The sequence below is a fragment of the Numenius arquata genome, chromosome 2 (genome assembly GCF_964106895.1).
Source record: "Numenius arquata chromosome 2, bNumArq3.hap1.1, whole genome shotgun sequence".
Taxonomy (NCBI): Eukaryota; Metazoa; Chordata; class Aves; order Charadriiformes; family Scolopacidae; genus Numenius; species Numenius arquata.
In genome coordinates, this window is record NC_133577.1 from 93,014,055 (window position 1) to 93,036,675 (window position 22,621).

Sequence of the window (22,621 nt, forward strand, 5' to 3'; positions counted from 1 at the left end):
CTGTTTGGCAGACTTGCGTATTCTGCGGACTTGGTGTCTCCTCATTAGAAAACGGGTGACTTAAAAAGAAGCATGCTCCGGGTCCAGAGTATTTCTCAATGCTTTTCACTGGTTCTTGTAAATTGAAACATATGCCTGTAATTTTTCTACTATTTCAGGTGATTTTCACTACACTTTTGTAGAATAGCCCTTACAATTTTTCAGTAATCGCTCTCTGACCTTAGAAGTATTTAAACGTCCCAATATTTATATTTCTAGTCACATTGTGTTTTAACTGAAAGACATTACATACGAAAGTTTGAGTAGGTCACTGCAGGCAACTAGTAATACACAGAAACATGAAACTCCTTTAATTAATCACCAAGAATAATTGATTTTATACTCAGGAGAATTTTATCTTAGTTTACAGACATAATTCAAACTTTAATGTGGACTTCACAGAAGGGCAGGTTTCTCCTCTTGAATAAAATAGCGTTGCAGATGGAGAGGTAAATGGGAGAGGAGGGAATGCCACCTCAGACACCAGTTTGGTTTGGAGCAAAGTGCCTTTGGAGGCTCGTCTTGGCAAAATGCTTTGTTCTAGTTGCGTAATGCTGACATGCATCAGAAACTGAGGACACACTGGCTCCCATGCGATTCATGGACTAAATGAGATGCTAAACCTGCTGTGAGTCCTGACACACAGAATATTATAAAACCCAAAATCTTCTGTGGACGTGTCTTAGGCCACCTGAGCCAGCCAAGGGAGCTAACCTGATGTCCAATGCAGCTGTGATCTCAAATCATTGAATGGCAACAGGATGGCAAATCTAATGTGTTTTAGGGGAAGAAAATGGAAAATGCAGGTATTTTTTTTGCCAATTTGTTGCCAGATTTTTTGTAGTCCTGTACCCAAGCTGTACAAATACAACTCCAACACTTTCACCTTACTTCCTGACAAGTACATCCTTTTTTGTTGTACAGCTGAGGCTGTCTGATGAGGGTGGCACGATGAAAGACAGTGACACTAATTAACTGTAGACACTCTCACTGTGCAGACAGCAGAGCAGGGTGCTCAGATGGAGGGACCTGCAACCTGGCCACAGTCCAGCGCCAAAGTCCCTCTTGCACAAAATAGCTTTTTTGGTGACTTCCGTAAAAGTTAAATAAATAATTGGAGCACAGGCAGGTAAGACAACTCTTTTCTGAGATTTCTCTTGTTTGGCCTGAGAAAATAGGGGTGATTATTTTGTTTTTCATTTTTAGAGTTGCATTTCTTTGGTTTTATTTGGTTTTATTTAGCACAAAATAGAACTTACTACCCAGTAGCCCTTAAGTATGTAAAATTCCTAGAATCTATAATTTGCTGATTTACTTTTAGTCTTTGTTCACAAAAGTATTATGAAGACTTATACTTTAACCTTTAACCTTGTTCATTCTTGATTATTTTTGTTCCTGAATATTCAGATTAGCTGGAGGTTTGAGAAAACACCTGTGGTGGTAGGGTCAGGTAGAGTTTAGAGAGAAGTAACCAGTGTATAGAAAAGTAATGGTATATTTGAGGCTCATTGCAAAAAGGATATCACTGATGATAAGGAAAAGATAAGAAGGGGAGGTATCTCTGAATTTTTCTTGAGAAGCAGAAGTTGACAAATTATAATTTATTGTAATATCCTAAAAATATTATTTCAGAAACTGTATTATACATTTATCCTTTCATTTGGGGAATTCTTGTTTCTTTGACATGAAAATCTTTATCAAAAAGCCCCTGTAGGATCTCAGTTGTGAAAGGTCTTTGGTGTTTTTCTGTGCTGAGTTTCCTTTCCTGAAACTCTGTCTTTCCAAATTTTCTACTACAAGCAGAAAACTCCTTCCCTTCAAACTACCTCTTTTGCTTGGATCAGATAAACCTAGAAACTGTCGCTACAGTTGCAATATCCTAATTGCTTAGGGAAATGAGTCGTCCAGGGTGTTCTCCTCTAGGCTCAACAAGCCACTATTGCCAACAGCGGTAGCGGACTCAAAATTGTAAACTCCTCGGGGAGCAGGTTGCAATCCATGATAAACACTGCAGATGAGCAAAGGGTAAATGATTAGTGCTGTCTAACTGGGATGCTTCAGCCCTTTCTTTTCCAAAGCAAAAGGAGCAACTAGAGGAACAGAGTAAGACATAACTTGTTTATCTATGCTAATGCTTTGATTTATTTATTTCTATGGATTTGCTTTACAGGGGTTAATTTCACATTTTATTGCAGGGGGTGTTAGAATACGTAATGATTTTGTCTGTGTAATTATAACCTGTAAATGGCTGGACAGGTTTCCATTCTAGGAGTGATTCTCTTAATGACAGTTTATATTGTTTGTCTAATGTACAGGTATTGTTGCATTTTTAGTTCATCCATTGTCAGTTTTATATCTTAATCTCTTACCTTTATGGACTATAGGCAACACAGTATCTAGGCATGCCATCAGAATGGCACATGAATATTAAAATGTTTAAATTTTAGTAATGTTTTAGAAATTTTCTACTGTTAGGAGTAGTCAGGACTTTATTTTTTCTCTCTTCTTTATCTTTCTTCTTTCTTTTTCTTTTTTTTTTTTTCTTTCGTTTTTTTTTTTCTTTCTCTGACTAAATTTTCTCAACAAAAATTACCATAGTTAGGAATTTGCAAAAAGCCAGTTTTGTACCAGACTCTCAGGTCAGACTTAAATTTCAGTCACCTTCAGGAGGGCACATGCCAGAGTTGAGAATATAATACCCTCAAGTGTTGCCTTCATCCCAGACCTTGATAAGGTCAGTATGGGTTATTGCATGATAACATTCATATACTTAAGGAGGCCCATTTCCTTTTAGTGCTGAGTGGGCATAAATCAACCTGGATCCTGTAAGAAGAAACTTGGGAAAAGAGTATAATCTTGCCCTATTCCTATGATTTTCCATAAGCATCCAGAGTTGGCCACAGGATACCGAACTTGTGTGTCCAGCCTGGTCCACTCCTGCTTTATGCTTTTATGAATCCAGTACAAACAAGGAGGTAACAGAGAGCACAGAGCACATTTGTGATGTGCTGCTCACTCTAAAGCAGGTGCTCTTGGGGTCCCATCAAGCATTTCTTTCAGTGATCAAGTTAGAAATCCCATTCCTAAAGTGGCAGATTCTGTATTGCTAACTTCCCTCTTGATAGGAAGAGGCAAATGCACCCTATTGTACTGCCTGGTATAGAAAAAAGTGGCCTGTGTTACTAGTGACTTATTTTTTGCTGTAATTGCCAATGAACTAAGCTTCACACTAACACCAGCAGTTGAGAAGCAGATCCTTTCGATAGACAGAAAGGCATGGTTCTTACAAAAAATATAGCTTTTTCTTCCTCAGATACTTCTTGGGGGGTTTTTTGGATGAATAGCCACAAAAAAAAAATCTTTATTACACCCTGAGATGAGGCTTAAGGACAAATTTCTTCCCACCAATTTAGAAGGTTTCCTAAAAGGGTCCTGAAATCTCCAGCTGCAAGGTCAGGTGAGCCGTCTTAGCAGGCTGATGCTGCTGTGGTCTTCAGGCTTCCTCCAGAACCACCAAGGACAATATAGCTGTTACAGAGGCACAGACACACTGTGCAGCCTTTTATGATTATTTGTTATAGGACATGGTGGACCAAATTCAGACTTGGTAGAAGAAAATGTGACTCTCCTGAAAATAATGGAGTTTCACCACGTTTTATTCTCCCTTGATATCATGAACCACAATCCAAGCATACTAAATCTGTAAAAAAATGTTACTTTTTTATAGGCTCTTTAAGATCTTCTAATTCATCTGAAGCCAGATATTTTTCTGCCTGTTTCATTTCTGTGTCATTACCAGTGAGCTCTTAACACACTATTTAACAACATCTCTATTAATGTAATCTAATCCCTGGCTCAAGTACGTTTAAGTGAATGTATTTTGATTTTATGCCTGCTAATTTTGCTCAGTAACAATGGTTAGCATTATCCCCATAACTCAGGGCCACTGACTTAGACAAGCACTTTCACACTCTTTATACCATCCTGATAGATCTCTAGGGAACCTCATGACAGCCTTTCTATTTCAGCAACAACTCCCTTTCTCATTTACCCAGGATCCTCAGACCAGGCTGCTGACTTTCAGTGTAGTGATGGCTTCACAGCTCCAAACCAATTCTCATCTGCTGTATTGCTCAGGTGCGTCATGGCCGGAGCAAGGCAATCTGGGGAACAGAAGAAACGATGCTCAGCTCTGTTAGATCTCCATAAGTCCCCTCTCAAGACATTTCTCTGTTTCAGTGACAAAGCTGGAGCAGTTTTGTAACCACTCAGGATACCTGTCTAATTCAAGAAGAAGCAAAGCGAAGATTTTGCAGTTTGAAAATGCCAGGGTAGCAAGAGTGATTTAAATTGAAGAATCCTATAATACTTCCAGCTGAATTAAAGCTCAACTGTGTGATAAGAGCAGATCTCGGTTGATGCATCAAGACCTGACAATCTCTTTAATCTAAAAAAATAAGAAAAAGGAGGAAAAAAAACCCCAAACACTCAGTACTGATGGAAAAATAAAATTGACAGTGGAAAAGGAAAGCAAATATTTTATGGTTTTACATCATAACTTATAAATACTGATAAATAAAGACCAACAGTCAAAATACGTGATGCTATTTTTCTTTGAGAAAAAAGTCACCTTTCTTTCTAGTCCATAACCATATTCCCAGTGTGATGTCTGACCTGTGGCTATTTAATTCTCTTTATGCAGCTTGTTTAGGAAGGAAGAATATTTTGCTTGGCTCTTCAGAGCAACAAGCTACCCTATAGCTCTAAACAGGAAGCATAAAATAAAAAATCTTTTTCAGCTCAAGGCAACCGGGTCAGTCAGAACTTACTAACTTCCTAAGTCAGAAGTTGCCAGAAACATTGGAAGCCTTCTGGGACCATCTGACATTCACACTCCTCTTCCTTCTCTTCTCTACTACATATTTTCTGCAAAGGGGATATGGCAGCAAAGAAGGAGACCCCAAAGTACTACATGGAAATATGGGCCACCAGGCATCAGCGAAGATTTGAAACTAAATTATTTCCTGGGTAAAATTCCACTGACTTCACAGGAAGGATTTGAACTTGAGGAAACATTTAAATTTCACTGTGATTCTAACACAGAGAAAGAAAATGCTTCAGTGATATAGTTGGTCTCTGCTGAGAATTATAGTGTTTTCTGACTCATGTGAGGAAGTTTTAGGAAATTCAAGCATGTGGAATGTATCCAGAATGTTTCTTTTTTGATCTCAGAAACCGCTAATCAAAATTAAAATTGTATAATTTCACTATGTCTGACTCATTCTTCACCTGCAGGGAGAAATGCTAAGATAATATTCAAAGCAAATCTTCATTGTGTAAATCCAACATCTCATTCTTTAAAGGTGAATTGATGTTTAACTCTTGACTTTAATTTTTAATGTAGTAATTGTGTTCTCTTGAACACTGTGACTTGTCCAAGGAATTTAGCCAAAAACTGCTGGAACCTATTCTGAATGTAGTTGAGGAAAGGTGGTACTTTGTTAACAAGCAGCTTTTAAGAAGCTTAAATTTTCCTTTCGACTTATTCTTTATTGCGATGCAATTAGATTGCACAGATTATCGTTCTGGGAAAAAAACAATTAGCGACGAGTCCCAGAGATCAGTCATCTTGAGAACTGAATGTGTTGAGCAAGGAGTTCATTTGAACTGGTTTTGTTTTTCAGACACTGCAAATGGATGTAAACAAGCTGAATATCACATTGCTTCGGATATTTCGCCAAGGAGTGGCAGCAGCGCTGGGACTGTTACCTCAGCAAGTTCATATCAACAGACTCATTGTAAGTACAAAAGGGCTGTGTATAATAAAATGTACCTGGTTATTTTGAATTCTCTTAAATTTATTTTCCTGTCACTACGGAAAAGTGCAATAAAATAGGACAGAAAAATACTTTTTTCCATTTTTTTTTAACTGCACTACAGAAGAATAGATCTCCATTACAAAATGATTTAAATTTTCTTTTGAAAGGAAACCATTCTTAGTTACAGTCTAGAGAAAAATTGTCAGATGAATCTCTTTTGTGTCCTATTCATAAGCAGATTGCTTATCCCTTAGTTTTCATCCCAATGCAGTTCTACATGACATTCATTAAGAAACACTTATTCATGTTTTCTTTCTCAAAGGTTGAATATTGCTCAAAAAATACATGGGATTCTGCCTTCCAAAGGCTTCTTCACAATTTATCCTCAGACTTTCCATTAGTAAATTAAATGTCTTCTCACAATATTAATATTCATTTTTTCCTATTCAGCTATAACAATCTGTGCTCAGAAATGAACTTGTAGGCTATGGTATCATATTTGCAAAAGATGATGACAAATTTGCTTCTAGCAACAAAGACTTTTTAAAAGCAGTTGTCATTGTATGGTTTTCTGTGTACGGTTAAGAGCATGCAGTCTTAACACTGTTGTCTTTTTATGACAGTTTTTCCATGAAGCAGAAAAACCCATTGCAGAGGGAGGAAGAGTTATTTTATTTTATTCTACATGCAGGTTGAATAATAGGGAAGAAAACTGACAGGTTCAGCATAGAAGTATTTCCTGCCTTGATACCTTGATAGGATTGTATACATCAAGAAGGATTATAAAACTCCTTCAAATAATGTCTCTGTGAGAAAGGATCACACAAGAAGTACAGCGGAAAAGATCAACGGGAATGCAATGTAGCCCTTTTCATGTTCTCCAGGGATGTCACTCATTCGTGACAAGTGATCCTTTGTCCCCTGCATTAACCAGAATGAAAGGTTGAAAGACATATTCAGAGAAAAGCACAATAAGAAATGTTCCAGAGTTTGGGTTGTGTATTTCAACATACTAAGTCACTTAGTAGCTTTCTTACTATGCTCTGTAGAAATTATGTAACTAAGCATAAGAAATACGCCATTTATTTTCCCACTGACTCCATAGCTTTTCCATTTCTGCTGTCATTTGTGATCTCAGGGAAGAGGTAGCATCATTTTGTACCTGACTATAGCTCAGAATACAGTAAGCACTTTTAATTAGTCTTCTCAATATCTGTAAAAGTCTGCTATGAGTTAATATTTAAGTGATATAAGAAAGCAAACTTTTTCCCCATTTGCTCTAAAAGTTCCACACAGTCAGAATTCACAAGGAAGAAAACTATTTCTTAGGAGACATTATTCCCACTTTGCATCCTTCTAACATGAGACAGTTCCTCTCATGCAGAACGTTGGCAAGCAAGCAGGACACATCAAAATTCATCTCACCTCACTTCAGCCTAGTCTAAGCTACTCATCTAGGCTTCCTGGAAAAGCAATATAGAGAAGGGTAACTGGAGGAGGAGAGGCATTGAGATCCTGATTATTTTAGGATGGATTAAATCATTCTCTAGAGATGCCAGTCTCCCTCTGTTGACTTTGGAGTTAGTTTGGATGACTGAAGTGAGTTAAGCTGACTTCCTCCCAAGTGAGCCGCACTCAGAAGTGATCAGGAGCCTACCAGCCAGGATGTGATTAGGCACAGGGAGAGCAGAGGGCCTGCTAGACTCTTATGTGTAACAATGCCTAGTGTGCCAGGAAATATTAACTGGGCATTTCCAGTGTCTCCTTAACATTTCTAGTAAATCCTCCTCCCATAAAGGTCTTTTAATGGGCAGAGGAGCTCCTAAACAGGGGAGGCACAAAACACTGGGAATGCTGTGTCCTCACCAAGCCTTGCCTTGTGCCTGCCACCTGCACCCAGAACCAGCCACCTACCCACATCAGAGACCCAGTAGGACCACAGCCTCAAATCAGCTTCTTCAGCTTGACAAAAATCTCTGCCATGAACAGATGCTCCAGACCTCTAAGTCTGTTTTCACTCCTTATTACCCTGCTTATCTGAATAGTCCCACTGAAAAATGCCCAGTCCACCAGCAGCAATTGTCCTTTCCCGTCTTATCAAGCAGATGGACTGGCGGCACATATGAGACCACAGAGGGCAGATTTAGGGTAAACAGATTTGAAAGCACCCTTTTCTCTGCAGCTCTACTTCTGAATGCAAAACTAGATATTTTAAGAATAGCAAAAGATGTCTCTTTCTTCACTTCAGTAAAGATTATGATTCACATTCAAGGTGAGGCGAAGGAGGCAGGGGAAACCAGGATTATCCCAGTTTGAACTGCTCTCTCCCATCCCATAATGATGAACAGCAAACAAATAGACCAGTGAGAATTTTGCCTGCGCAGGCAGCAATGCGGGTAGTCGATCCATGCTTACCTTGTGTGTGTGTAACCCCTCAGGTCTGGACTCTACATCATAGCCTCAGCTAAGTTGGCCACGGCCCTGGGGAACCTGAGTTCCCACACCATCAGCACTGTCTGGAGCACTGGTCTCAGGTGCTGTCCTAGTCTATCACAACTAGAGGAACTCTCTGGCAGTCTCTCCTTTTCTCCCTTGAGACAGAGTGAGCATAATGGACATCTCTAATGCAGCACCCCCTGGGCTACCAGGACTACATCAAAGACATCAGGGCAGGAATTAACAGAGGGGAGAGTAGGCATTCTCAACTTACTCACTAAATAGAAACAAAACTTTTCTGGTCCTTTCATTTTGTTGTGCCATTTTAAACAGTTGCTCTGCAGTTGACTAAAAGGACTTTATACTTTGTTGTGGTATGTGTTTGTTGTGTCTTGACATGGGATAGGAAAGCAGTGCCAAAATACCACAGCATTATACTAAGCATTCCTGTTTGAGGACCACGTTCGAAACCAGGGCTGCATTTCAGCTGCGAAATTTCCTGCTGGCACTTTGCCCTTGACCCCATCCTGCGTTTCCTCCCCTCACCATGTTACATTGACCTGTCTTGTGTAATGGTACTAGACTCAGGAAGAGGGTACCTTGTTGATAGTGAATGAGACAAAGCACATGTGACCACATATGGTATTTGCATTTTCATGCACCTGGGATTTAAGGAGTCAAGGAATAGGTGTATTCCCCTCACAAAGCACGTTGCCGCCTTTATATTCCATACTCTTGGCTTTGGATTTATAGTTACAATCTATAGACAGCAGAGATTATCTAATCTCAGACCCTTCCTATGAGTCTGCATTTTTTTTATTTTCCTAGGGGAAGAAGAACTGTGTGGAACTGTTTGTGTCCCCACTGAACAGAAAGGCAGGAATCTCTGAGGCGCTCCCATCTGAAGAAGTACTGCGTTCCCTTAATATCAACATCTTGCATCAGAGTTTATCCCAGTTTGGAATAACAGAGGTCTCTCCTGAGGTTGGTTATCAATTTTCTGACTTGTAGTTTGTTACAGATTAGGCAGTTATTGTATCCCTGGTATTTTCCAGCCTGAGGTTCTCAAGCATGAGGCAGGAAATATGTAATCTAAGTCGGCGTTATTGCTATAAGGCAATTATACAGCTAGCCCTGTTAAATAATTTAATAGCGCTTCATTAGGCTATTTAAGCATTAATATCCAGGTTCTCCTCACACAGCTGGGCTGCCATTGAAATCAGAGTTTAGCTCCTAAGCATGCATAAATCGCCTTAAAAGAAGTGGGCCCAAGAACTTTTGGTCTATTGATGCGGATCAGCAGGTATAACAATTTTCAGAGATAAATGGAATGCAGATGTCAGTTGTGATCATTAATACCTGTGTAACTTGTGTAAGATAAGATTTTGAAAAACTGAATTTGTACGTTCTACCCATGCTTCTTTCTATTCTCAGGAGAAGTGAGAAATTTATTTTGTTTACCTGCTCCAAAAAGAGGGCAAAAATAAAATTTGTAGCTGTCATTGTATGACTACATCCGTTTTTGAAGAAAAAAAAATCTATTTCAAAGCAGAGACTGCACTGCCATCTCCACAGCGTCCCAGACATTACCAGTAAGATGGACAGCTAATTCTGGGCTAAGCACTTGAGCTATGCACAGCAAATGAAAAAAAGCAAACGCTTTTTGGAAAGAAAAAAAGGAATCATTTAGCTAATACACATGGTCACATCACATTGCATTTCATGTAGTGTCTTAGAAGCCCTAACCTATATATAAAGACCCTCAGAATTTGGTGTGAGGTCTGAGTAACTTCAAACACGTTATCAAAAATTGGCATTTTCCATGGAAGCTGCCATTTTGACAGAGGAGATGTCTATGTCCAAAAAAGCGGAAAAAAAGAAGAGGTCCTAATGAGCCATTTCCCCCTATGGGTAAAGAGTTTCTGCTGGTTTTTTTACATCCAAACCTATGTTTGAGCCATTGCTGAGTTAGTACTGACTGTTACGTTTACCTGTATTTCTACTGATTAGAAATACTTTTGCTCATTTTAAGTATTCTAACTCTGTTTACAAATCTGGAAGACATCTTTGATACAAAAAATGAAATAAAAAAACAAGGCCAGTTTAATGCAATTTTACATGCTTTACTACAGCAGCCTGCCACTATGAGTGGATTCTCAGGTTTTAGCTGTTCTAATACAAGACAAAGCCAAGCAGTGTTGCCCAAACATCAAATCAGGTCTTTGTATCACCCATCAGCGACCTGAGCTAAGCTTCCTTTAGGTTCGAATTTCCTTTGTTACTGATACATATGAGTCTGATGGTTGTGACAGATGAAATTCTCTGTTCCAGTACGTCAGTTGCAAATAACACTTCAGGTAGACATTGGACAAGAACATACATGCATAATAGATGAATGCAGAAATGTCACCAAACTATGAAAAGATACTGGAAAAAAAAAACCAGCACTGAACTCAAGAACTCATCTTGATTAGACACATTTCAATAATCTGGAGCGCTCAGATATTTGAGTTTTCTCTGTGGGGAAAAAAAAAAAGTAAACAACCAGAATCATTTAGATAAGGATTATTAGAATGAAAGTTGTGCAGACTGTAACTCCTTCAAATACTGTGGGAGAAACAAGAGAATGTTTTAATATTTCAATTGCTAGCAGATTATAAAGCCAAGGCTCTGATCCTAAAAAGATCATGCAGCTTTACACTAATAGGTATTCCTTTTGGATCTCAATACATTTTTGACGTGTGTAAGACTTCACAGAAAAGAGCAGCTCAAAGACAGCAACATATAATCTTTACTTGCTCAGCTACTAACCAGTTATTTACTCTTCTCTCTAAGAACAAATTGTGCCAAAGCCACAGCAAAGAAAATCAAAACAGGCAAACCTTTGAAGGAAGACATAGTTATACAAAGCTTTACATAATTTCAACATACTATTTTACCCATTGTGTATATGTATTCCTGAGCTATCAATCCTCATTAAATCATGAGCTAATAAATTGTACACTTTTCCACCAAAAAGTCTGAATGCTTCACAACCAGTATTGCATGCACACTATCAGTGCATCTGTGCAGAAAGGAAGCATTATCTGCATCTTTCTAGGCAGGTGGCTGACCCAGAGGTGTTAGGACTGGAATTTGTCTCCTTTTTTAGTTTATTGTTTCAGCATGAGCTGCCTAAGGCTTGAAAGTCTACTGGCTCTCTCTACAGTAAATAGAAAGAGAGAGATAAGTTCAGCAGGCAGTTCGTCCTACCTCTGAGATACCTTTCCTGAGATTGCTTGGTTGACTCTTTCTAACAAGACTTAGCTTAAACTAGACCCCCAGCTGTAGAGGGTTAATGGTGGGGGAGATTACCCTGCCCTAAGAAACTTTACCAAGATTGTGGTAGGAAAACTCTACACAACCCAATGGAAAACTGAAGGTCTCTGCTTAAAGTCTCAGCCCGTGCGATACCATAAACAGCAAAAGTCTTAGTGGATGTAGGTGACCGGAACTACATTTCCATTTATTCCAGTAATAATTTGCCAGTTCACATCTGCTGATGCATTAACCACTGATTGGTCTATCTTCAATTAAATTGCCTGTCTCAAAATTAATATTCTAGTTTCCTATTCTGCAATAACCTAAAGAGCAAATTCCCTATATGTCTTTACTGTAGAAACCACTGGAGTCCTTTGCTGCCTGGTGTAGAACAGGATATGTACCTGTGGGAATGTGAAAATTTAATTTAATGGAGTCGTTACCATTTCAGGGATCCAGGGCAATGGCAATACCTTCCATATGTCCTTTCTCTTCCAATGGCCTATTGTAGTTGTAGCATTTGCTCTTTTATTATGGTCTAAAGTTTGTGTCTGAAGTGGGATTTAGGATTGTTTTCTGCTTCATGGTGTATATCAGAGCCAGGAGCAGACTTCCCCAGAACAAACTACTGAATTGGTGCTTGTCGGTGGGACTAAATTCAATGACTCAGGCAGTCTATGTTATTATGGTGTGGGAATCCTGACTTCCTAATGTCTTTAAATTGTGCTCAGAGGAAAAAAGAAAATGCTACTGGATTTCAGACCTTAGTAGAGTAGAAGAGAACTTGAAGTGGTTTTGAATGACAAAAATAACTGAAGTTACAGTAAGTAAAATAAGAGTTACTGTTGTTTGAGAGATAAGCTAACTGCCAGCTGGGAGATGTGGTGCTAAAGGAGAAATTTCCAGAGTTCATGCCAAAATTATGCAATCCCAAAATGTACCATTACAGCCTCCTTGCACAAGGCTTCTCTTGGTTGCCTTTGAAGTGTGTGATATTAACTTCTTAGAGAAGAAATCAAAGGAAGCAATCATGCACTTAAAGCATACAGAAACCGTAAGTCATTGTAAGGACAAGTGATCAAAACCGATAGCTTAGAAATTACAAATACCTAGACTGACAGAGGCACCCAGGAACAAAGCAGAGGACAAGGACATGCTCCTGTGATCAGGCGAGGCAGACGTAGCGTTACACCTGCACGGGTGCACCCAGACCACCGCACCAGGGACAGGAGCCCTGCAGGCCTGCCAGCTTTGACATGAAATCACAACACTTTATCGCACATGTGTGTAAGGTAGAGCCTCTGGGGAGGCTTTGTCATGGGAGACACTAAGTGGCCATTATCCAGTGTCCTGGGAATATGAAATGTCACCCACGTTCCTGCATGTTTTCGGTGAAGTGGAAGCGATTTCTTAGCTAACATAGTTAAAATAGTAGAAAAAACAAGGCAACTCAGTGTGAGCTTTGATGAACCCTTTTTCATCTTAAGTTTGATCCCCAGCTCCCTGTAAGCTTTCCTCTGAGCTCAGAACTACAGCTTGCTGTGCTTCCATTAGTGTTTCAGCCCAAGGAACTAATTGGGGTTAACTGACCCAATCTGCAAATTCAGCTATTTTCCAGTGAAGACTTACCTTTCCTGGCAGCTCCTGATACCTTGGCAGATTTTACAGTGACTATTTCAGGTCAATGTCTCTTGTCATTAACAAAAGCTGGCTGCTCATTTTACTTGTTTGCAGAAATAATCCACTACGTTTCCATAATAAGACCAGAAAAGCCAGAGTGGAATTTTAATGTCTTTATTAAAAAGAAAGAAAAAAAAAAAATCATCTTTCAAAACACATTTGTTCCAGTTCAGAGCAAAGCAGATACCTGTCCAGGCACTCTTCAGTAAGGGTAGTGACAGTATGGGATTAAGAATGCATTGATTCTTCCCCACCTTGAATTATGCTGAATTAAAGCTGTTTAAATTAACCTGGCTAATTCTGTCTGAATGACTCACCTGTTTGTGGAGACTCCTTAGGGAATGGAGTCAACACTAGGGGTTGATGCTCTTGATGAGGTACATGAAGATGAGCCTTCCTCCCTGTAGCCAGGTTTGCTCTGGGACCTGATGGTGCCTGAACTACTGGAACTCCCCTGCCCTCCCACCAGCTCTGGTATTCCAGCTGTGGCTTTTTGCAGCTTAGTTCGAGTTTATCTTCCTGCCCTCTGATGGCAGTGCTACATTCCCCCTCTCCAAAAGTCTTAGTGGATTCTTAGGCAGGAAAAGGTTCCCAAATGAGTGAGAGAAATGTGGAGGAACATCACTGAATTGATACACAGCATATCTCCGTTCAGGAGGCTCATTGCTTATGGTCATGGGCCAAAGTTCTCTCTTTTTTGCTTTTTGCCTAGTATTTGGCCGTCCTGCGAGGTTGTTTCCTGGGCGTCAACAATTTGTAGTGAGCATGGCTGTCCCTCTTATCAGTTCTCCCAGACCAAGGAACAAAGTTCTGAATGAGCAGCACTGACGTTTCAGAAAGCAATTCCTTATCGTCGTGGGTGTGAGATGACTCGGTTACTGTAGGTCACAGCCTCTTCTTTCATTAAGCAGCAGCTTAAGCAATGATTCTGCTGCCTCGCAGTTAGATCCAGGGCAAAGATTTCCTTGGTTAGGTGAAGATACTACTAAAGTGTTTCAAAACAGTGTGTGAGATATGTTTAATTTGTGGCATACATTTTTTTACCCTTTTTACAGCATTTATTAATATTCTTTGAACTTTATTTTTAGAAAGACAAATCAGGAGAAGACATATCCTGAAGATATGTACCATTAGACAAACATCATAGAGATTAATTCTCTTAGACTCAGTTATGTATATGAAGTCTATTATAAAATATTTTAAAAGTTTTGTGACACAAATTGATTACAGTTAGTTTAAGTCTCTCACCCATTAAGTCAAAAAATCCTATTAGCTCTTCATCTGTTTTTTAGTGTATTTGTCCTTTCAGTGAAGAGGTACAAAAAAACCCCATTTACTAACTTACCAAAGGTCAACATGGCCAATTCTCCTTCAACTCCTGCTTTTTATCTAGATTTCCTCCTGAGAGACCTGAAGCACAGAAAGCCATCAGGTAACCCACCCAGGGTCAATCAGTTTATAGCTAATGGGCCAGAGCTGCAGCTGCTGCTGTGGCTGTGGGATTCCCATGGAGCTCAACAGGAGCAGTCCCGAGTGCGGAGCAGCTGCAGATTTGGGCTCGGAGCCAGTATTGGGACCTGAGTCCTGTGCTGTGAGCACAGCAGAATAGCCTTGCTGTGCTGAGGCAGCAGATTGCACAGGGAGCTGCACCCCATCAAGTAGCAACGCTGTTTGAATATGTCTAGGAACAAATTTTGCAGAAGTATTTGGCAAGATTTCCAGCTTATCTTTGAAAACCCTGGTTTTTAAGTTGCTGACTAAACACAAGACTGACACTTAGAAACCTTGTTAGACTGTCACTACCTGCAATCCTTTTAAGTCCAGATCGTGAAACACTGCGTTATTACACACACATGCACAAATACACTAATTCTACAAGGTCTGTTTCTGTAGTTTAGCAGAAGGGGGTAAAGGGTTTCCATTCTGGTCCCTAGGGCTGTGACTTCCAAAGAAAACTCTTCTTTATTATGCTTTCAGTTCTAAAGCAGTCAACTCCCAGTTATACACATGCATTTTTTTCAGCAAGCAAGTTTCTGTAAATTAACCATGCCATCAAATTCTTCTCTAAATGTTTGCATTTTGTGGCAGTATAGAATCATAGAATCATAGAATGGTTAGAGTTGGAAGGGACCTGAAAGATCATTGAGTTCCGACCCCCCTGCCATGGGCAGGGACACCTCCACTAGACCAGGTTGCTCAAAGCCTCATCCAGCCTGGCCTTAAACACTTCCAGGGATGGGGCATCCACAACTTCCCTGGGCAACCTGTTCCAGTGTCTCACCACCCTCACAGTAAAGAATTTCCTCCTAATATCTAATCTAAATCTCCCCTCTTCCAATTTAAAACCATTACCCCTTGTCCTGTCACTACATCTCCTGACAAAGAGTCCCTCTCCGGCTCTCCTGTAGGCTCCCTTCAGATATTGGAAGGCTGCTATGAGGTCTCCCCGGAGCCTTCTCTTCTCCAGGCTGAACAACCCCAGCTCTCTCAGCCTGTCTTCATAGGGGAGGTGCTCCATCCCTATAATCTGTGAATTGTCTTGCATCTGCATTGACTTTAATCTGCGTTTTCAAAGCAAGCAAGGCACAAACCTGTGCTGAAAGGAAGACCATAAAAACCATATCAGGATCCAGTATGCAGCAGGTTTTCATCAACTTGTCCTCTCTTCCTCAGGCCATGATCTCCTCCTCCTTAACAAGCCTTTTGACATGAATTCAGTGTCATCAGAACTTTCTGTGTTCGGGAGGCTGATGGACACAAGGAGTTGGCTTGATACATTAACTGTTCAAAAGAGCAGACTAATCGGTGGCTAACCAGACTTTGGAGTGTGTAAAGTGCTAGAGGGTCCCTGCAGTTACACAGCTCCAGTGAGCAGCCACTCATCTTTAAACGGAGTAAATCTTTCCTCTTTGGAAGACTACCAGTTCTCTTACACAATATCCCCAGGGAGGAAAAAAGACCACCTTGAAATGGGAAGACAACTCACTAGTTAAATGAGAAGATTAAGTAAAGCCGTTAGGGAATTTCAGCGAAAGGGAAACACCAAGGCCTCCTTGAACATTTACAGTGGAAACCAGAATTTAAGAAAGTCATTTTTACTTAGTCTGAGAACTGTACTGAAAATACAGAATTAAGAAAAGCAAGTAGCTGAAAATTGGGAGAGCAATGTCTACTGAACTGTGGTTGTGGAAGCACAAGATGACATATTCGACTCTAAATGATATATTGCAGTTAGACTGAGGGTACATGTACCCTGTTTCTACTGCCAGATCTCTGTGTGGAAACATAGTGAAATTCTAGTAATTTAATATCCCAACCAAGTCCCCACACTGCAATAAAGTCAAAAATCAATGCTTTTACAATTATTATTATTTCTTAATCTCCAGGGGTTCCCCAGGAGTTCTGGAAATTTCAGTGCACAGCTGTTTTAGAACTGTACTATCAGCAGGAACTCCAAGATAATGAGATTACTTTAAGCATAATCAGAATTATAGATAGATGGATAACGAGATTACTTTCAGGGTGGTCAGAATTTTTTATGTATGCACATGTCATTGTGCGTGTACTCAAAAGGTGACGGTGTCGGGGCTTCCCGGCTCACGAAGGCAAACCGGCGCGTCACCTGCTCTTCGCTCCTGTGTCGAGTGTAAATAGTCCCGAGGCTGGTGCGTGGGTGCTGGGGCGGGAGATAAGCCCTGGGGAGAAAGAGGCAGGGCGAGCGGTTCCCGCAGCCCATGCTGCCCTTTTACCTGCTGAGCCAGGCAGTTTCCAAGAGAGACCGCGGGTCTTGTTTGCTTACCTTCAATCAGCCCATGACTCCTGGTGGAGGGTTATCTCTGCAGCCACTGAGAAGGTCTCAGATCATCTCAGGTAGCGTTCAGACCCCTGGGGTCGCACTTTACAGGCACACAGAGTGCAGGCGGGGTGCGTAGCCCAGGTGGGTATGCAAATAGCAGCGTTCAAAGTGAGTGCCATAGACTGTGGAATGTGAACTGTGACAAAGCTGAGAAGGGTGATTAATGTCTGACGAGAGCTATTTAATCTGCGCACGCTGCTGTGTAACTTTTTTTCTCTTCCTCTTTCTGTTTTATTGCTTAAAAAAAGAAAAATGTTTTGCAAGGCCAGCGTGAAGCAGACAAAATCTGGAGCAAAGAAGGATTTTATGCGGTTGTCATATTTCTCAGCATCTTTGTCATTCTAGTAACTTGTTTAATGGTAAGTTTCCTTTTTACCTTGTTTTGCTCTTCTTTACTTCATGCTTTTCTCTGTCTGAAGGATAGAGTCACACATTCTTTACATGAGAAGTGTTTTCTCAAAGCTATTAAAAACTTAGCTACAAGGTAAGAGTTGATCACTCTCATAATGCTGTGAAGCCAAAGTTTCGAGAACACCATTTCTTGATATATTTTGAGTCCAGTTGACAAACGTAACTAGAAGGAAGCTGAAGAAATAAATAATGGGCTCTTAAATCTGCAGAGTAACTGTGTAGTGACATGAGTGATGACTTCTCAACCTTCTTACTAAGGTCCCCAGAATCCCTGAAGTTGCATTAGCTGCCTGTATTTCAGTTTTATTGGATAGTAAAAACAACACCACATTGATACAATATTGTCAATGCACACTTGTTAGTGCATGTCAGTATTGATGTATCAAATATACAATTTTTAAACTGAAATGACTAGTAAGTACATGGAAGAGTGATCATATTTTTAATAATTTTGCCATTCACATTGTATGAGTTCAGTGAACAGGTTTAAGGGCATTAGACATAATTCTAATATGCTGAATATGACATGTGCAAGGGCCACATAGAAGATGAACAACACTACACCACCACTGACTTTCATACGATAATTTTTGCATTTTTTTTCCAATGTTTTCCTTCTCTGAATTGTGTGTTTCTCCTGTGGTGCATAAATATAAGGGTTTACTGATTTCTATGGCAATTCTCAGCATTTATGAACACATAGTATCTTGGAGTTTTTTTAAGATATTTTGCTTTCAAATACATTTAACTTACTTTAACCTAGATGGATTTCCCACCTGCAGCCTTGAGATGGAAAGAATGTCTAAGCTGAAGATACTAATTTATCAGATTTATAACAAAATCTTATTTAAGCTTTTGAAGTCTCCCTAAGATTTGAAAAACACTTTTTTTTTCTCACAAAAATTGTTGGTTTATATAACTTTTACTTCCTAGTCATCTACATTTCTCCATGCCATATCATTCAAAAATAAGAGGGTAACTCTAGAAGTAATAACTTTTACTCAAACTTTTTACTTTGGAAAAGCATGTATTTTAGTCATTACTGACTGTTTAACTGGAAGGGTATAGAAAATGCTGTCTGTTCTTGTCCCAGTACTGCACAATATTTTAATTATTTGGAATGCGTAGATGGCATTGGGAATTGTAAACACTGCGGAGGGCGGTATCAGAACTTAAAATATTCTTAAGGTGCTGGAGAAAAGATGGGAAGGAACAAGAATGCTGCTCAGAAGGGACAAGAACTCTAATCATGTGCATCAAAACAATGTAGGAAATACATGGCAAAGCAACAGTTCTTCAGGAAGGGTTCCAGCAGTACTGCAGACCACACACTGAAGTAAATGAGTAACACCATGTTGTTGCAAAAATTACAGTTCTTGACCTGGGATGTATAAATGAGGCTATGTTCTCTAAGATCTGCATTTGACTTGGCTCTGGTAATTATTCGGTTAGTATCGCATCTCACTCATGCTATGTGGTCTCATGCGGGTACATTTCACACTTGTGAAAAATGTAGGTGAGTTACAGGAGGGAGGAGACACGAGTAATCTGAGATACAGAAGGCATGAAATAATTTGGTTTACTTATGAGAAAGAAAATAAGAGAAAAAAAGAAGAAATGTGATAGTTCTCAAACATGGAAAGTTTTCGAAGGCTGTGGTAAGGAAGAAGATAATACTTTCTCCACTGTGGATGGGAAAAGAAGCAGGTTTTTTGAAAGGGTGATTTGGCTCACTCATTAGATAGAACTTTATTATCACAGAGGTCACTACACCCTGGAGTGCATTGCTTGGGGAAGCTTGGGAGTTTTCACCCATTAAGGTTTTGGGCAAGTGTCTGTCAGGAATAGTTTGGATATAGCTGATCTGGAGTTAGGGCAGAGGTAAAGACTAGTAGACCCCTTGAACTCCCTGGTCTTTTCTGCAGGCATTCGCCTTTCTGTCCCCTCCCAGGTCCAACCTCCATCTTTACGTGTGCTACTGTTTAGACCATGGAAATGGACACTCTCAAATTTTCCCTTGACCTGATGATACATGGAGTACGTGCAATCTATAAGGGTAACAAGCAACACACATTGTTTTTCATCCCACCTTACATGTGTCAGAGTGGCAGATTTATGAAAAGTAGGAATTCAGTATTTCAAATTCACCCATTGCAGTCTATCAGACCATTCAGGTTTAGCGTAAGGTGTTGGGGCCAATCCTAAGTGCCTTTGGCTGTAGCAACTATATCAGGCAACCAAAATGCCTCTGCTTTTGTAAAGTTACAGGGTAGAAACCTGTTTGTCCATAAGTGGTTATTTGTAGTTTAGAGGGTCCAAAAGCAGAAAGCTTAGACTGCATCTGTAGTGGCTTGGAAGTGTCCTTTAGAGCGTGGAGTAAGAAGTAGTTTAAGTGGTGGTTGTGATGTTCAACAGTGCTCAGTGTAAAGCAGCTGAATTGTCAGTGTCAGCGCTTTGTTCTGTGTAATTTCTACAGAAATTGTAAAATGTGCAGCTCTGTCTTTTAACTGGGTTTTGCAAATCATGATGCTTCCCTGTGCTGAGAGCACACTGTGCATTAGCAGCTTTGAGGCTTCTTACTGCTTGGCTAGAATTTAACAAATATCTGGCCTCTATACATAAAAATCTACAGTGTAGAGTATTGCTGAACATTGCTGAGATCAGCAGGACAAGAGCTAAATTCAGACTTGTAAATTATACCTCTGAGGTTGTTCTATATATTTACTCAGCAAGTCCTCATTGGCATGGTGTGAGAGCCTCTTGGACTGCAGGGGGGATTCACCATACATGGAAGCCAACACGCAGCTCATTGCTGTCCCCATCAGTGGGGGCCCCATGGGCCCACTTCCACTGGGAACATCGTACATCGCTTATAAAGTATGCTAAGCAAAGTACTAAGTAAGAATAAATATTTTCAGAGCTCCTACGTGTGAAACAGGTCTCTATATTTTTTATTTTACATAGAGAAAAAATTGAGCCATCACCAAATTTAATAACACAATATTTGACAGTAGGTTAAATTATTTGTTATTATTTTTCTTACTAATTTTGCCTATTTTAATAAACCTGTATGTTTGCATATCCCTTTTTTTTTTTTCGTGTATGTACCTATAAGTATCTGTTGAGTAGTCTGGAAGTATCACCTTCAGATTATGAAATATTTGTAACTAGTTGTGATAAGAGGGTTTTCTAAATGTTTTTCTTCTTCCCACTAAAAAAAATAATCAAGAAGTAGGATTTTTTTTTCATTTAAAATAACAAAAGACATGAACTTTGTGCAACTTGGCCTGTGAAAGATGTCCCTGCTTATAGCAGCAAGGTTGGACTAGGTGATCTTTAAAGGTCCTTTCTGACCCAAACTGTTCTATGAATCTATCGCTCAATGAACTTTGCCTTGTCAACAAATTGTGAAGATCTAAATTTTTACTACTGTCTCCATTGTTTTATGAATTACGAACAATTGTTTGATGTTTTGGGGAGATAGTTACTTAAATGATAAATATTTTTTCATCTTCATGACTGTATTTTGGAATTTCTTTAACAAGAAGAATATTGAATAACAAAAAAAAGCATTTCAGCATCCAGTTTTCATATGACTTACCACTTGTTATTAAACTTACAAGTTTCAGGATTCATAAAATGGTGCAGGACTTCTGAAGACACTTTGTTGATAGAATATGTACAATGAACTAATACCAGCCCATCAAATTAAGCTTTTACCAGTTTAAAGATTTAAAGCAAAATTAACAGTACATATTTTAATCATATCACAAGAGTGTTTAAGCCTATTTGAAGTTAGAGGGTTTGTGTATAAACTAGTTCTAGATTGTCTGAATTCTTCTATGCTCCTTTTGTAGAACTTTTTATAGTGTGTTCAAATCATGGTATGCAAATGGCTCCCAGTAATGCATCAAACAACATGACTAACACCTGTCCCATTTTTGTTCTTTTATCCCTTCCCTAGGGTTTGAGCAAATTTTATTAGTCGGTCTTCTTTTCATGTATACACTCACACAATAGCTCTGCTCATGCAGAGATACGCACACAGCCTCACACACGTGTTGTTAAGTATTTGTTAGAAAGAACACTTTTAATTAGAGTGAACTGTCTTAATTTTCATGATTTCTGGAAGATTTTACTAAATAGTCCTGGGTGTCCTAAATATCTTTAGGACAGATGAGTTTTTGAACCAGTGCTCCACATAACCATTGCCAAGATCTTTGTTCTGGAGACACAGTTATCTCATTGGGATTTCCTGTCAGATCTCTGAAGGTGAATAAAAGCAGTTTCCACTGGTATTTTGAATGGGTAGGTAGGAGGTACTGGCCAAGCTAGCACGTAACGTGTCAGCTTTCCTTTGCAGAAGTCTGAGCAGAGATATAAGGAGTGAATGTCATGCTGTCAGCACCCTGTCTTTCTTCCGTATAGGCTGAGTCAAAGAGGAGGCAGAAAGAAGAGTTATTTTCCTTTTGGACTGTGGCTTTGAACCCTAGTCTTAATATATGAAAAAAAAAAAAAAATACAGATGACCCAACCTGTGTCTCCTGGAAACTAGTACTTCATGTTGTTCCATTGTTCCATGCCTCTTGATTGAGGCACAATGAATCTTCTGAGGTGTTAGTAAAATGTCAATTTTCCTAATTTAGGGGCTTCATATCTGTTCCCATCCATGATGTGTTTAAACTGATTTGAAATATAACTAAGTTGTTCCCTTTGCAGAGCTTGCTGATTGGGTTGACCTCTGTCTTTTTGGCCATTTCTGTTTGCTTGACTTTTACCTGGAATTTGTTAAAAAATGGACGTGCCTAATCATACTTTCTAAGGAAAGCATGTTAGCTCTTAGATCAAATGTGGTTCTTTAGGTTTTTTTTCAACTTCTGCTGGTGACAGGCTATCTTTTTCCTAGGCTCTAATAATAAAGTATTAAAAAGGATATGAAATAATAGTCATCCATTTTTTACGTTGTCATGACTGTGAATGTCTGAGCTGTATATCTGTGGGTTACCAGAAACAAATGAGACCAAAGCAATCACTGGAGGAAAAGAAGGTTAAAATATTTCAAGCCCCTGGTTTATCTTTA

At 39.5% G+C, this 22,621-nt stretch overlaps 1 protein-coding gene across 1 annotated transcript in view; it reads left to right on the plus strand.

Annotated features, from left to right (window-relative positions):
- Positions 1-22,621, plus strand: part of PTPRR (protein tyrosine phosphatase receptor type R) — a 156,203-nt gene that overhangs the window by 73,353 nt on the left and 60,229 nt on the right. Inside the window, exons 3-5 of the mRNA XM_074167596.1 lie at positions 5,724-5,837; positions 9,123-9,278; positions 17,379-17,489. Coding sequence (XP_074023697.1) covers positions 5,724-5,837; positions 9,123-9,278; positions 17,379-17,489 — 381 coding nt within the window. The remainder of the gene's footprint in view (positions 1-5,723; positions 5,838-9,122; positions 9,279-17,378; positions 17,490-22,621) is intronic.